Consider the following 14,881-nt stretch of genomic DNA (forward strand, 5'->3'; position numbering starts at 1 on the left):
TTAGTCAAGTGCAAATTTTACTTTTCATTTTGCTTAATTCACCTTGGCGGTGTGTACATTATCTTGCATAGTTTTTCTGGAGGGGTTACATTCTACTAACTAGTTTCTTGCTTTAACATTACCGCCGCAGCCATGGATTCATGCCCTTTTATTTTGCTCTTGGCTAATTTAGATCAATGGTCTGTGGTTATCTCATTTACAGGAATAAAATATGCCTTTTTAACCATTTAAATTAGCACTTCGTAGGAATTCTTTGAGACATTTCACAAGAATCGAAGCTGAGTTTTCAAAGACAGAAAGATCACTCCTAATTAAAAAGTAGCGAGGATACTAATGTGGTGTGAGCAGTTTCCTATGCGTCTCAAACATATTTAAAAAAAATGTTGGCTGCAAAACTGATTTTGCAACTTTTTTCTGCAACTGTTGAGAAGTTGTGTCTGCAAGTTTTACCATATGACCCACAACAAAATCTCATCAAATATCCAGATATTCTTTTTTTTAAGCTAATCAAAAATAAAAACCCCTATCTGTATCCACCACAATAGTAGAAGAATCCCCCTGATTTAGAAAACTACCTAATAGTCCATGCATGTTCTAAACAATAATAGTATAATTTCTTTTCTATATGGTTGAAGTGATTTACGATGGATGGCTACAGTTTTGATACTATTAAAGGAAAATAATCCTGGTAATGGGAAAAAGAATAATGATACTTTATCTAAGATCAAATTGAAAGAATATTTTGAATTTGTTCTTTGCTAAAATGGTTGTCTTTCACTATTTCATTAGGTTAAGATAACAACTCCAAAGATTTCGATCATTACCATATGTATTTATTTTGCAAAACGTTTTCGTCATAAATGCTGCTCTATTAATATAAAAGGTGGATTTTGGGGCAAATGGACGTGATAAACTTTAATCAATTTAGAAAAGATAATAAATTTTTGACATATATCTATAATCTATTAGCAGTTCTTATTATTACAAACATTAACCTAAAAATGTATTTGTTCAGAATCTAATACTTTCAATTCATTTTCACCAGTATCTAGTTGTTTTTGAAAGTCATAGAAATTAGTAACTAATTCAGTGATCAATCATTACCCACTTTCCACTAAACTAATATCCATAAACATTGAAAATTTCCTCTTTCCATTCCTGGCTAAAGATTATACATTAATATTTGATTATTCAAATCAATCACAGAAATCAAATTGTTCTTTTACGGAAAGCTTCAATGAGGCAATTTCATCATTCTGAACAAAAATATCTCCAACTTCTGTATCCTTGTGTGAATCATGTGAATACACTCGATATCTGATACAGTGTCTGAGCCACTGTCTAGATTTCACATGGCTAAATCAATAGAACTTGTTTATCGGGCAAGCATATGGAAATGTGAAGCCAGTCTGGTTCTATGCTCTTATCCAGTTAGATTAAGTATCTGTTGCACACTGAGAAGATCACGGTTCCAACATAATTTGCTAATTGAATGACACTGGTTGTGATCTCTGTTTCAGGCAAGCAAGCTCAAGCAAGTTTAAATTTTACAACCAGCTTCGTGCTTTTTTCTGGCGTTAATTTTAAATTTGTATGGCAGCAAAAATTATAGCTTTTGCGAAATATATCAAATCCTGCAACTGTGTATATCAGCACGTGAAGTTGGTGACATTGACGAGAATGTAGTACAAAAAGCTGTCTAATTAGTACCCATTACAGGATATCTTAGTTAAAAGGTTGGAATGTTGGGTCAAGGAGGAACAGAGTAGTAACCATGTGAAACCAAGAGAAACTGTGTGTATATGGCATAGATTTTACTAGGCATGGACACAAGAGTTGACCGTTTTTTGTAGTATAATTACGTAAAAATGTCAATCATATGAGTCATCCGAGTCAACCGAGTCGATATCGGGGTAATTCACATGTTGTATTCTCCGAAAGTAGATTGCCACATTCACATATTTTCGCAAATTTATTTTGCCCCAGAAAAACCCCAACGTTTTTCTAGTCACTATACACATGACCGTTACATTCAAAAGTTACAAACCAGTATGCCAAAAAAAATTGTTGGGTTATGACTATGGTATATAGCCCCGGATGTTCATTTCATGTAGTATTTTTGTTATAACTATATACATATAAGCAGTAATTTACTACCATCCCCGGTTCCCCAGGTGGCAAAACCGCGTGATGCTTTATTTTTGTTGAAAGTTGTATTTTTTTTTATTTATTTATTTTCATATGGAATTATGGCGGGGCGAGGGGGGAGGAGGGGGAGTAAAGAACGATGATCCTTGTTTGCAACTCCGAATTCCATTTTACTATAAATATCCTCACAAATTTCACAACCTAACCTTTTTCTAATTAGATCAATTTTTGCCCAAAGAAGATGTTTTTAGTGACAGGAGTGTACAATACCGGGGCCAATCTCGTGAATAAAGCGTATGGTGTGGTTGACACTACTATAGAATACACCATTGAAAGCGTAAAGTTCACCATTACCTCGGTGGAAAATACTAGAGAATTTATAAATAAATGTATATATAACTACAATCTTATAGTATACTCGTGGAAGAATCAAATATACAAGAATATAAATTGATGACCAATGGAACCAGTTAAATTGTGGGTGTTGTTATTGGTTGTGTGTTGGTTCTCCACTTTTCATAATAATTTTGCATCACTTGGCATCGGGTACTTGGTTTGGTTCTCCCAGATTCTGTACATAGAAAAAAAAAAAAGTAATACACGAAACATCTTGTATTTTAGCAGCTATACAGCAACGGACGTCATGCGTAGTAGAACAAATTTCACCTCTTACTTGCTTTAGTTTACAATCATGTTGTGAATTCCATCTCTTTGGAAACCAACTCTTTTTGTGTACATTGCTAACAATCAAAATCTCCGGGGACGTTCATGCAGCTATCACATGCTAATATTTCTACAGATTTATTTTTTTTTAACAATCCTTGTTTATATCGAAATTGTGATATATATTTTACAAAACAAACCTATTAACCCGAAATAAACAATGACCTGTAACTAAAGAATAATGAGAAAAGAAATGAGCTAACTCGCTTATTCTTCGTCTTCTTCTTCTTCGTCTTCAGCGACAGAGTAGAATTGCAATTGGTATTGGTTTTGCTTGACAGCAACAAATCTAATCCAGTCTCTGATTTGGTTCTTCTTCAAGTATCTCTTGGTCAAGTACTTTAAGTACTTACCGGAGAACTTAGCAGTAGAAACAACGACAACCTTGTTACCTTCGGTGGTGACAGAGATTTCTTCACCTAAGTTACCGACGATACCTTCAACCTTGATGTGTTCAACTAAGTACTTGACGTAACCTTCTTGGTCGAAAACACCGTTTTCAACTGGAGCAGAGGTGTCGACGACGAACTTCTTAGCAGCCTTGGATTTCTTGGAGGTCTAGAATAAAGGTTAGCCTACCGCACATTCAAAATGTTCCCTATCTTCGATATGTTTAACAAGAAATAAGAACATTTTTTGACAGCAAAGCCTTCCCCTATACGGGTAAAAGTCTCTAGGTTTTGTAAAAAAGATTTAATATTGGTAAAAAAAAAATAAAGAAAAAACCAATAAACAAGATTCATCACCCGTATAACTATGGGAAAAGTTATACTTTCAATTATTCATTTCGTAAACTATCAAATAAGGTTAGTCTTCGTGTATACATACAATTGGAGCCATTTTTAACTGTGTTTCTTAATGTGATGAAGAGAAGAAATCTATCAGACGAATAAATTTTTCAGATATAATAAAAAAATGAGAAACTAATCTCCAGCGCGCAAAAAAAAAAAAAGATCCTGGTCGAGACACGCAAAGATTTGACAACTGTGTTTTTGTCACGTGAAAACATCCCACTTCAGGGCTGTTGCCCTGGTTGAATCACATTTGAGTCACGCTTCTCCCATCAACATCTCCGACGCTGGTTTGACTCATAGTCAAAAAAATGTCAACCCACGCTAAAAAAATAATTTTGCAACAACCCGATCGAAATTCATCCAATAAAATTCATTCCCTTTGTAAGTCGTCCCTTTCTCTTCTCTATAGCAATCCAAATTCAAAAATGTTTAGAAGATCATTCTCTACTTCAATTAGACGTTTCGCTTCAGCAATTGAACTTGCACGTATCTCCCCTCCTAGATCCACTTGGACTAAGACCCAAATTCAAGAAATTTATAATACCCCATTGCTTGAACTCATTCACCAATCCAGTTTACAACATCGACAATACCATGACCCAAGTGAAGTGCAACTCTGTACTTTACTTTCCATTAAGACTGGTGGATGCACTGAAGATTGCAGCTATTGTGCCCAATCATCACGTCACAACACCGGATTGCAAGCTGAGAAATTGATCTCAGTTGAATCAGTGTTGGAAAAAGCAAGGATTGCCAAAGCTAATGGATCCACTAGATTCTGTATGGGTGCTGCTTGGCGTGATATGCATGGTAGAAAGTCGGGGTTGCGTAAGATTGGAGATATGGTGGAACAGATTAATGCCATGGGGATGGAAACTTGCGTTACCTTGGGCATGATCAGTGAAGAACAGGCTGTGGCCTTGAAAGAAAAAGGGTTGACTGCGTACAATCATAATGTGGATACTCTGAGGGAACACTACCCCAATGTTATCACTACGAGAACTTACGATGATAGGTTAGATACTATCAAGAATGTTCAAAAAGCAGGCATTAGTGCATGTACCGGTGGGATCTTGGGACTTGGTGAAACTCCTGATGATCATGTTTCATTCTTGTACACCTTAGCCACATTAGACCCACATCCAGAATCATTACCTATTAATAGATTAGTTCCAATTATCGGTACTCCCATGGAAAAGGAATTACGCAGTTTACCGCAGGAAAAGAAATTGCAATTTGACCAGATTTTAAGAACTATCGCTACTGCAAGATTAATTATGCCCGATTCGATTATTAGATTGGCTGCTGGGAGATACACTATGAAGGAACATGAACAATTCTTGTGTTTTCTTTGTGGTTGTAATGCTATATTTACTGGTGAAAAGATGTTGACTACCATGTGTAATGGTTGGGATGAGGATATTGCCATGTTGAAGAAATGGGGGTTACGTCCAATGAAAAGTTTCAGAAAGGAACTTGCTGGTGAATAAGTTTGATTTACATTCGATAAATAGTCTGTCTATATATTTTGAATTGTGTCAATTTTATTATCCTTATGTAGCTTTCGTAATAGTGTGTTGGTAGTGCTCACTATGGGTAACGAAAACAGTTCATCTGGGTCTTCGACCGTTTCATTTTTACCTTCTTCTTGTGCCTCCTCCACCTCCTCCTGCTCTTGCTGGTCATCTCTTTCAGTCAACTCAAGCGTGGCCTCGTCTATTATGTCTTCTACACCGGCTTCGCCGTTTATTTCAAACAAATCAGGCGAAACTGACAACAATTGATCTAGTCCACCACCACTCCAGCCTTTCTTGGCTATCGATTCGTAAATCTCTAATTCAGCCCGCACCAACCCGCCAGTTCTAGTCAACAAGTGTTCTCGATTATATCCAGCCACCAATGCATTTATCTCGTGATAATACTCATACTTTACTCGATCAATATCATCCAACTGGTTAGTCAAGCTCAACAAGTTGTTCTTATACTTGTTCAAATCTCTTGTCTTTTTCTTTCTCAATTTCAAATTCTCGGCTTCGTGCTCCTTTAGAAGTTTGGATTTGGACTTGATTTCTTGTTGGTAATACGAATGATTCTGGCCATACTCCACTTTCAACTTTATTAATTCCTGTTGGAGTGGTTCAATGAAACTAGTATGCATCATTCGGCCGAGGATCTGATGATTGCTAGCCATGATATACTGTAGCCCTGCCGCATTGCTTATTCCATCCTCGACCATAGTAGTGTTGTTGACTTTGGGACACTCGCTAATGCACTGTTCCAAAGCTTGGCCAAACTGGTTAGCGGCAGCACTCACTGCTTCAAGAGCAGCTTGCAAATTCGTGGCTGTCTTGAAAAGCTCCTCATAAGTGTTCGTTATATGCTTGAAATCGGTCGTTGTAATGATATCATTGCTGCTCATATCGAGAACAGAAGGAGAAAACGATGTGAATGTGTTGAGTGAAGTTTGTCGAGACGCAGGAGCGGCATTATCCAGATTCATGATAGTGATGAACTCGGAAAGATGGTTGGGAGGCAGAGAAGGCAGAAGCTGTGACTGTTTGATAGATCCATTGTCCAGTATATCAGATGTGATCTGATTATTTTGCGATGTAACTTCCATGGTTATGAAGAATAGGAAATATACACAAACTTTATCTTTCCGCCCCTTCCCCTCCGCGTTTTTTCAATTTGCGCATTGTGCGTGTCTCTTTATAACAAAATTTGACACCTAAAGGCTGTGTGCGGCGCGTGCGGCTCAATGTTCGGTCAAGGTTCATTAAATCATTGTGATTGGTGATAAGATGGGGTGTTGTGCTTTAAGGAAGGTCGCAATTGGGCTAATGTAAACTACGGGATGGACAGTTGAAGTCTATAGCAAAAAAAAAGGAATAAGCAAGAGAGAGGGAAGTAGTTTCTTCAAAAAATTTGTCAATATGAGAGCAAATTTATATTATGTTTATAAAGTATAAGTTTTGCTACAGGATTCTTAATTTATGCAAATGACGACGTGCAGCCAGCAAAAATTTAAACATGATACTGAGTACTAATGTACTAACTATGTAAAGCAAGTTCATTTGATTGCCAATATTTCGTTTCAAAGAATATCACGTGGTCTAAATCTCATGCGAAAAAGCACGAATTTTTTTGCAACGTAAACTTCGGTCCCTTGGCCCAGTTGGTTAAGGCGTGGTGCTAATAACGCCAAGATCAGCAGTTCGATCCTGCTAGGGACCATTTCTTTTTTTAAATCATCTTTTGCATTCAATCGTACTCGGTACGCCTTGAAGGTGTGTGCGCTACAATTTCCTAAATTCGAGAAAAATTGGCATAGGGAGATTAACTTTTTTTTTATGGCTCAACAGAGAAGTGAGGCTAACGTGAGAATATTTCATGTCAGTATTAGCTAGAAACGGGTAATGTTTTCTAGCAACTGCACCACCATTCACATATTCCAAGACAAGCCAAAAGGTTCACCAACTCTATGTAAAGAGTGGAGTAATCGCTGATACTTTTTCGCAACAGTTTTAAACGCAAGTGAAAAAAAAAGAAAAAAAAACATTTCAAATTTAACCCTTTCCGCGTTAAGAAACTTCTTTTGCAATATAGACGTGTTCTATTAGTGAGTTCTACTATTGGCTTGTTTGTATCATCTAGGAATTCTTCTCTTGTGTCAGACCCTGGAAATCAGTATTCCGCCAATGCTTAGCCATTGATTTTTTTTTATTTTGCATTGAGTCAAAAAGAAACTGAATATTTTCTAGCGGTGGCACAAAGTCGGAAATAGCGAAACAATATAATATTACCCCGAAATTAAACTGAGTGGGGTACAATTCTCCAGTCTCCGTTAACTAGCAGTTGGAACCGAAGCGATAATATGTCGGATAACGTTAGATGAAAATGCACTTGTGATCATGGCTTATAACTAACGGGTTTATGTAATTTCCGACCAAGAAACCGTTCTGAACAAAGCCAGATCATTGGTGATAGAAACCAGAAATCGTAAAGCCCAGGAACAAGATAAACCGCGTCTACTAATCAGCAAGCCTTAGCATAATTAAGGGCCCACCCGGCCTTATCTACACATTTCTAGGATCTTCGTTTAATAGTTGATTGTTGGAGGGGAATTTGCAGTAAAAAAAAAAAAATTCTTGGGTTTTCTTCAATGATATTTTTTAGGGGGTATTTTTATTCACTCATTAAACTTTGTGAAACTTTATTTAAGCAGCCAAATCTCCAGGAAAAAAAAGTGTCTAGTCAACCTCAATTTACCAAAACATCTCATCTACTGTACCCCATGAACGAGAAAGTCTCTAAGGATACCAAGAGCAAACGTCCAAGAGTTGTCCTTGCATGCAACAGATGCAGACAGCGCAAGACCAAATGTGATGGACAACAACCAGTCTGTGGTGGGTGCATGAAGAAACAAGTTGAGTGTTCCTATGGTGTCAAGTATAACAGGGCCCATGTCACCGTGGAATACGTACGACAATTGGAAGAAAAATTAGGAATTGCTCCAGTTAAAGAAGAGGAAGACATCACACCACCACCTGCTCAACAACAGCCTCCATCAATGACATACAAAACCCCTAGCATCAGCAATATGGTGTCTAGTAGTTCCAACAACACTGAATTATTCAATTCTCCACTTGCATTACCACAACCACCTGATAGACCATACCATAGAAACTCCTTCTCCATAGCCTCCCGTATAGGTGATGGCGTTAATGAACATCATTATGCACCTAGCATAACCCCATCCAATTCCATAAGAAGTAACAATTCCACAACTACAGCTGCATCTATGCGACCAAGAGATCGCGAGGACTCGACAGACGCAATGGGTGCTGGTTCCATGGACAAGAAACGCAGGGGTAAAGATCGGGACTACTATGGATCTTCTGCCGCAATATCATTCATGAAAGACATATCCAATGTTATTGATGGGTCATATAGATCAGAATTGGGAAGCAGCACAACCACCGAGGACGAACGAGACACAGAAAAGTCAAATGTGTACAGGATGTCTAGAAACGACGCCGCCGTTTCTCGAAGAACCACCGACATAGTGCTACCACCAAGAGCCATGGCTGATCGCTATGTCAAGAACTATTTCGAGTATGCATACACTTTATACCCGTTTGTTCACCAACCCACGTTCATGGCCACCTATCAAACGATATGGTCCAACAATGACGATGACAATGAAATTGACGAATTGTTTTATTCCATCGTAAACATTATCTTTGCATTTGGATGTCAATTGACTCCCGAACCAGAAAAACTCGAAGACAATTCTGAACTATACTTTGAAAGATCACAGGAATTGTTACGATTCCACTTGATGGACACTGGTTCTATCCTTCTTGTTCAAGCATTATTATTAACCGGCCAATTCTTGCAAGCTAGCACCGGCCTGGCTGGATGTTGGAATATTGTTGGGTTGTCCATTAGAATAGCACAAGGATTGGGATTGCATCTGGAGCAGAACTATGCCAGTGCCAAGAGTCTCATAGATCGAGAAATAAGAAAGCGGTTATGGCAAGGTTGTTTGCTTATGGACAGAATTGTTTCCATGACTATGGGAAGACCATTAATGGTGACACAAGATAATGAACTGGGTGAGTTGCCATTATGTGTCGATGATGAATACATTAAAGATGATGCAATCTTGCCCATGAAGACTCCTTCCAAGATAGGATTCTTTATCCAAACCATCAAGTTGTATAATATCCTTGCTGATATATTGAAACAGGTTTATCCGAATGAAATCCAGGATGATGTTGTCCAATTACTTTTGAACATATTCAACTTTGAAAACAGATTGAATGAATTTAGGGCAAACTTACCTGAATACTTACAATACAAGTCCGATGAACGGAAAATGATGCCGTTTGAAAGACAAAGTATTGTTTTGCATATTAGAACTCTCCACATGAAAATCATGCTTTATAGACCAACCCTTTTCCCCAAATCATCCAGAAACCACACCCACACTTCGGAGTTATACACGTCTACCCAAAAATCAGTGGCTATTCTGTGCGTTAAATTAGCTGTGGAATTGATTGATCTTATTGGAAGATATAGAGCCGGTGATATAATCTACTTACCAGCACACTGGTATAACGTCTTCTACATCTACACTGCCGCCAATGTCCTTCTTGCAGCCAAACTTCAAGTGGGTCTCCACCGAGATTTAGACTTGGCCACTTTTGAAAACGCCTGGAACCACAGTTTAGAGATCTTGGGATCATACACTCAACATTCAGAATCAGCATCTCGTTGCCTTAAAGTTCTTGAAATGATGGGTAATAAGGTGAACATATCTTCCCAGAGATTAGCCACCCAAAGAAACACCCCAGTTCCTCACTTGCATCATGATTCCGATCATTTACACCCGGCATCTACTGCTGTACCTGGTTCGGTCTACCCATTGCATAACTATAGCCCTAGTTCCACCAGCTCAGAAGTGCCTACAGATGTGTTGTATTCCTTGCTTTACGATACTGCGGGGCCATTTGGTGGTCCGTTCCATTACTCCGACGACCCCAATGTGTTGGGATTGCGATAGATCTAGTTTAACATAATAAAATTTATTAGCGCGATTTAATTATTTTGCAACTTTGTGTAGTTCTTGAAAACTCCCCGGGTATTCCCAATGAACAATATAAGTATAATTACCCCCCGGAATTGCAAACCGAATTAAGGAAGTATACACGTTTAGACATACCGCAACGTATCTTCCCCCACTTACAAGCCCACCGAAAAAAATAGAATATTTTTTGTCTAAATAATTCTGTGACACATTTTCCATGTTTTTTTTTGTTTTAGGGTCAAACGTACTTTTCGGATGGTGATTCCGCACAACGCACACACATTGCACCAATTAAAAAAATATTCCCCCCACAAATTAATTAGTAAGCGCGGGAATGCTGTTCCGAAGTCTCAATCGCCGAAGATGCGAATTAACAATGATAAAGTCTTACAATATCGGTTGAGAAGTTTCTGCAATCGCTCATAAATATTGTTGAGTACTTTTCTTTCTACACTATTACTGTAATACAACAAACTATCATGTCATATACTGGATCCTGTCTCTGTGGAGACGTCACTTTCAAGCTCAATGGTGAACCAAAGCGTACTATCACCTGCTACTGTACTGACTGTCGTAAAGGTTCTGGTGCCTTAGGTCAATTCATCTCCGTTTACGACACCACCAATGTTGAAATCAAAGATCCAAACTCAAAGGTCGGGGAATACGTTGTTCAAAAGACCCAAAGTGGTACCCCAAAGAAGAAGCAATTCTGTACTGGTTGTGGTTGTACCATCCGTACCTTACCTGGTAAATACAAGGGTGAAGTTTCTATGATGAGACAAGCTTTATTGGATGACGATTTCAAGAACCATGTTCCTCAAGCCTCAATTTTCAACGATGAAAAGGAAAGATTTACTTCTGGTATTAAATCTGAATTCTACTAAGTAGGTAGGTAGTTAGTTAGTTAGTTGGTTATTTAAAATAAAATTGGGCGTGGTGATTAATACACGTTGTAGAGTAACACGCTTTCTTGAACAACATCTGAAAAAGTAATTGACTAAGATGGGAAAACTGCGTGTCTTACTCAATTTTATGCTCAAAGTAGCGTAACGGTTGCCAGCGCTTAAGTTTACTTATTACTTGGTAGCGTCTAACGACCTACTATAACAAACAATATATAAATTCACTCTATTTTTAAAATATACTCTAGATATAAAAAGGGAAAAATCCCTCATATATATATCAATCCCCGTCGTATGGCAGCCTGAAATATCAGGCGATATTTAGTTTCACAAACATTTGTAACTAACTGTAACTGTGATACTATTTTAAAATAAAATTTGTTTTTCTTTTTCTTCGAAAAATCAAACAAAAAGTCTGGAGTATACATTCCTGCATATAGACAACCCACTCAAACATATTCTGATCTCTCATCTCTACATTTGCCAGCTAAAGCTTAGTTGCAATTTTTAAATTTCTATCAATTGTTTAAATACCTGTAAACCTATATAATTAAATGAAATCCATCTTGTTGGAAAGAGTACCAATTTGGGAAATTTCAACCTCAACTTCGTCACCGTTCTTCAAGTATTTTGGTTCCTTCATACCCATGGCAACACCACTTGGGGTACCAGTCATGATAACAGTACCTTGTTCTAAGGTGGTTTCTTGAGAAATGAAAGCAATGATCTTTGGAACATTGAATAAAAGATCATCAGTACCAGTGTTTTGACGAACTTCACCGTTGACTCTGGTGGTCAATTGCAAAGCAGCTGGGTCTGGAATGATTTGGGTAGAAACCAATTGTGGACCCAATGGAGCATACTTGTCAAAAGACTTGGAGAAACCCCATTGTGGAACACCACCAGCGTAAGCTGGGTTTCTTTGCCAAGTTCTAGCAGAAACATCGTTACCAGAAACGTAACCAGCTACGTATTTCAAAGCATCTTCTTCCTTGATGTTCTTACCGGTCTTACCAATAACAACACATAATTCACCTTCGTAATCACATTGGTCTTCTTGAGCAATTCTTGGAATAGGAATTGGTTCACCGAAATCTGCAACACTGAATCTTGGCTTGTAGAAAATAGATGGGTATGGTGGAGGAGTTCTACCACCTTCTTGAATGTGCTTCATGTAGTTTAAACCAACACACTTGATGATTGGAACTTGGTCTTCAGTCAATGGACCCAATAAAGTCTTGACTTCCAAAACTTCATCAGTGACAGCAGCATCTTCAAAGATGTTGTCACCCTTGATGACCTTAGCCTTGACGGTCTTACCTTCAAGAACTTGTCTACCAACATCATATTCAGCATCGGTGACAATTGGTTCACCTCTGTAGATCTTACCATCTTTAGCGACGAATCTGATTAATCTCTTCCAAGCAACAGTCATTTTTTTTATTAAGATTTAGTGTATAAGTAATATAAAGAATATATCTTAAAGAAAAAGAGATCAGAATTGAAAAATCAAAGAGAATCTTCTGGTATTTATTTGAAAATTTTTGGACCTCCACAATTTTACCCAAAAAAGACGTAATTCCCGGCAACGGTAATAATTAGATAAATGAATAACCGACTTTCATAATAAATTGGGCTGCGGATATGTCCTGGGCAATACTGTACATTACTTTTGTGGAAATGTAATCGGGAGCCCATTCCGACATTGAAATGTGGTAGTAATTATCGGTTTGATGTCCCGCGTAATTTCTTTTGTGTTGTTCTTTCTAATAATGCGAATGTGGGTGCGCGAAATCTTGTTCCGAAATAAAGTGGGGAACGGATCTGCATTCCGAATATATCTTTTATTACGTCAAAAATATCTTATTTCTTGTGGGGTTCAAATTGCTAAGCATAACCGACGGAGTAACTCCGCTGAAAAATTTTTAGTTCAAGATGGAGATTTATTGCAAGCATGGACCGATGTTCCGATGATTACAAATGTACCGACTTACTCCAGATTTAATCAGCTGATAATATCTAAAGGCATATATATATATAGACATTCCATCTTTTTCCTTTCCACTATTTCTTTCTTTCTTCCTTCCTGTTATAATATTAATAACTCTCTTCTATATTATACTTCAAATAAAAATGGCTCCTGTCGAATCAACAACTACTGCTAGCGATGAAAAGGTTAACTTCTTTAAAAGTTTAAAACCACAAAACGTCGAACCATTATGGACTGTTATGTCTGCTATGGTTCCACCAGTTCCAAAGCCAAAGGCTGTCCCAACCGTATGGAACTATAAGAAATTAAGACCATTGTTGGAAGAATCTGGTCGTTTGGTTCCTCCTGAAGAATCTGAAAGACGTGTGTTGATGCTTATCAACCCTGCTTTAAAGGCACCACAAACTACTGACACTTTATATGCCGGTTTACAATACATTAACCCAGGTGAAGTTGCTCCTGCTCACAGACACTCTGCTTTCGCCTTGAGATTTATCATTGAAGGTGATGGTGGGTTCACTGCTGTTGAAGGTCAAAGAATCTTTATGGAACGTGGTGATGTCATTTTAACTCCTAGATGGGAATGGCACGATCACGGTAAGCAAGGTGATGGTCCAATGATCTGGTTAGATGGTCTTGACTTGCCAATGTTCCAAGCTATCCCAGTTAACTTTGCTGAACATTATAAAGAAGAAAGATACCCAGCTGAAACTGTTGAACACTCCAACATCAAATTCCCATGGAAGATCACTCAAGATTACCTTGACAGTGTTGAAGGTGACTATGCCATCTACAACTACACCCAAGGTGACGATAAGAAGGATTTGTCCACCATTGTTACCGCTCAAGCTGAAAGAATTAATGCTGGTAAGACTAGTGAATGGCGTCAAGAAAATGCTTCCTTCGTTTTCCACATCTATGAAGGTAAGGGTCACACTGTCATCCAAGAAGAAAATGGTGAAGAAACCATCTTGACTTGGGAAGGCAAGGATACCTTCTGTGTTCCATCTTGGAAAAAGTTCAGACATGTCAATGAAGGTTCTGAAACTGCCTACCTTTTCAGTTTCAATGATTCTGCATTACTTAAGAACTTAAATATTTACAGATCTGCTACTAATTAAGTAGATTAATGCCGGTTTTATTTCTTGTTGCTTCTTTTTTTTTATTATTTAGTTTAATTGCTGCAAATCCAGGTTGTTACCAGCGATAGTTTATTTATAGGTTATGATATGACAAGAGCATTTTTTTTTGTAAAATCTTAACTGTAGCAAACTCACTAAATAACATTACTATACCAACTTTGATATCCTATTTAAATGGCTTAAGGAGATGAGAAATAGAGAAAAGTATAAATTTACACATATAATAATCTAAAAGATCAATCTGATACTTAGATTTACTGCAGACGATTGTATTATTATGAATGGAAAATTAATTTCAAGGCGAGCTAAAAAAGGATCCATTTAATCTCATGGAAATAAGCTCTAAAGAATAAGGCGTAGATTTATGCGTGGCGACGCCTAACAGAATCGGGGTTCAAGCAAAAAGAAATACCTAATTTATTAGCACTAGATGGAATAAAATACAATAATTCTACTCCAATTCAACTTCCACGGATACTTCATCCCTAAGATCTAAAAATAATAACAAACTCGGCAATACCTACCGGGTAGTACCCTGCATACTCGATTAATGATTCAAAAATAGCTTTGCTTGTTTTGGGCAGAGACTA

General features: G+C 37.7%; 7 protein-coding genes across 7 annotated transcripts; 4 read left to right on the forward strand and 3 right to left on the reverse strand. All coding sequences in view use genetic code 12, as the record gives it.

Annotated features, from left to right (window-relative positions):
- Nucleotides 1-2,948: 2,948 nt before the first annotated feature.
- Nucleotides 2,949-6,301, forward strand: BIO2 (biotin synthase; the record flags this gene model as incomplete). The annotated part of the gene is made up of 2 exons (XM_007372905.1): nucleotides 2,949-3,677; nucleotides 4,168-6,301. 2 exons carry the CDS (start codon nucleotides 3,628-3,630, stop codon nucleotides 5,153-5,155), a joined length of 1,038 nt encoding a protein of 345 aa, XP_007372967.1.
- SPAPADRAFT_132777 (60S ribosomal protein eL22) lies at nucleotides 3,079-3,429 on the reverse strand (the record flags this gene model as incomplete). The annotated part of the gene is made up of 1 exon (XM_007372906.1): nucleotides 3,079-3,429. A coding segment is annotated over one exon (351 nt), but the record flags the coding sequence as incomplete, so codon positions are not given.
- SPAPADRAFT_58786 (uncharacterized protein) lies at nucleotides 4,071-6,285 on the reverse strand (the record flags this gene model as incomplete). The annotated part of the gene is made up of 1 exon (XM_007372907.1): nucleotides 4,071-6,285. One exon carries the CDS (start codon nucleotides 6,163-6,165, stop codon nucleotides 5,185-5,187), a length of 981 nt encoding a protein of 326 aa, XP_007372969.1.
- Nucleotides 6,302-7,959: 1,658 nt separating the features above from the next.
- On the forward strand, nucleotides 7,960-10,233 carry NACB1 (Zn(II)2Cys6 transcription factor; the record flags this gene model as incomplete). Its single annotated transcript, XM_007372908.1, has 2 exons — nucleotides 7,960-8,181; nucleotides 8,488-10,233. The coding sequence occupies 2 exons, from the start codon at nucleotides 7,960-7,962 to the stop codon at nucleotides 10,231-10,233; spliced, it is 1,968 nt and encodes a 655-aa protein (XP_007372970.1).
- Nucleotides 10,234-10,318: 85 nt separating this feature from the next.
- SPAPADRAFT_58787 (GFA family protein) lies at nucleotides 10,319-11,230 on the forward strand (the record flags this gene model as incomplete). Its single annotated transcript, XM_007372909.1, has 1 exon — nucleotides 10,319-11,230. The coding sequence occupies one exon, from the start codon at nucleotides 10,737-10,739 to the stop codon at nucleotides 11,139-11,141; it is 405 nt and encodes a 134-aa protein (XP_007372971.1).
- Nucleotides 11,231-11,663: 433 nt separating this feature from the next.
- On the reverse strand, nucleotides 11,664-12,667 carry SPAPADRAFT_146930 (uncharacterized protein; the record flags this gene model as incomplete). The annotated part of the gene is made up of 1 exon (XM_007372910.1): nucleotides 11,664-12,667. One exon carries the CDS (start codon nucleotides 12,592-12,594, stop codon nucleotides 11,710-11,712), a length of 885 nt encoding a protein of 294 aa, XP_007372972.1.
- A 625-nt stretch (nucleotides 12,668-13,292) lies between these two features.
- SPAPADRAFT_146934 (cupin domain-containing protein) lies at nucleotides 13,293-14,331 on the forward strand (the record flags this gene model as incomplete). The annotated part of the gene is made up of 1 exon (XM_007372911.1): nucleotides 13,293-14,331. The coding sequence occupies one exon, from the start codon at nucleotides 13,293-13,295 to the stop codon at nucleotides 14,268-14,270; it is 978 nt and encodes a 325-aa protein (XP_007372973.1).
- Between the last annotated feature and the right edge of the window lie 550 nt (nucleotides 14,332-14,881).

The sequence above is a fragment of the Spathaspora passalidarum genome (genome assembly GCF_000223485.1).
Source record: "Spathaspora passalidarum NRRL Y-27907 unplaced genomic scaffold SPAPAscaffold_1, whole genome shotgun sequence".
Classification (NCBI taxonomy): domain Eukaryota; kingdom Fungi; phylum Ascomycota; class Pichiomycetes; order Serinales; family Debaryomycetaceae; genus Spathaspora; species Spathaspora passalidarum.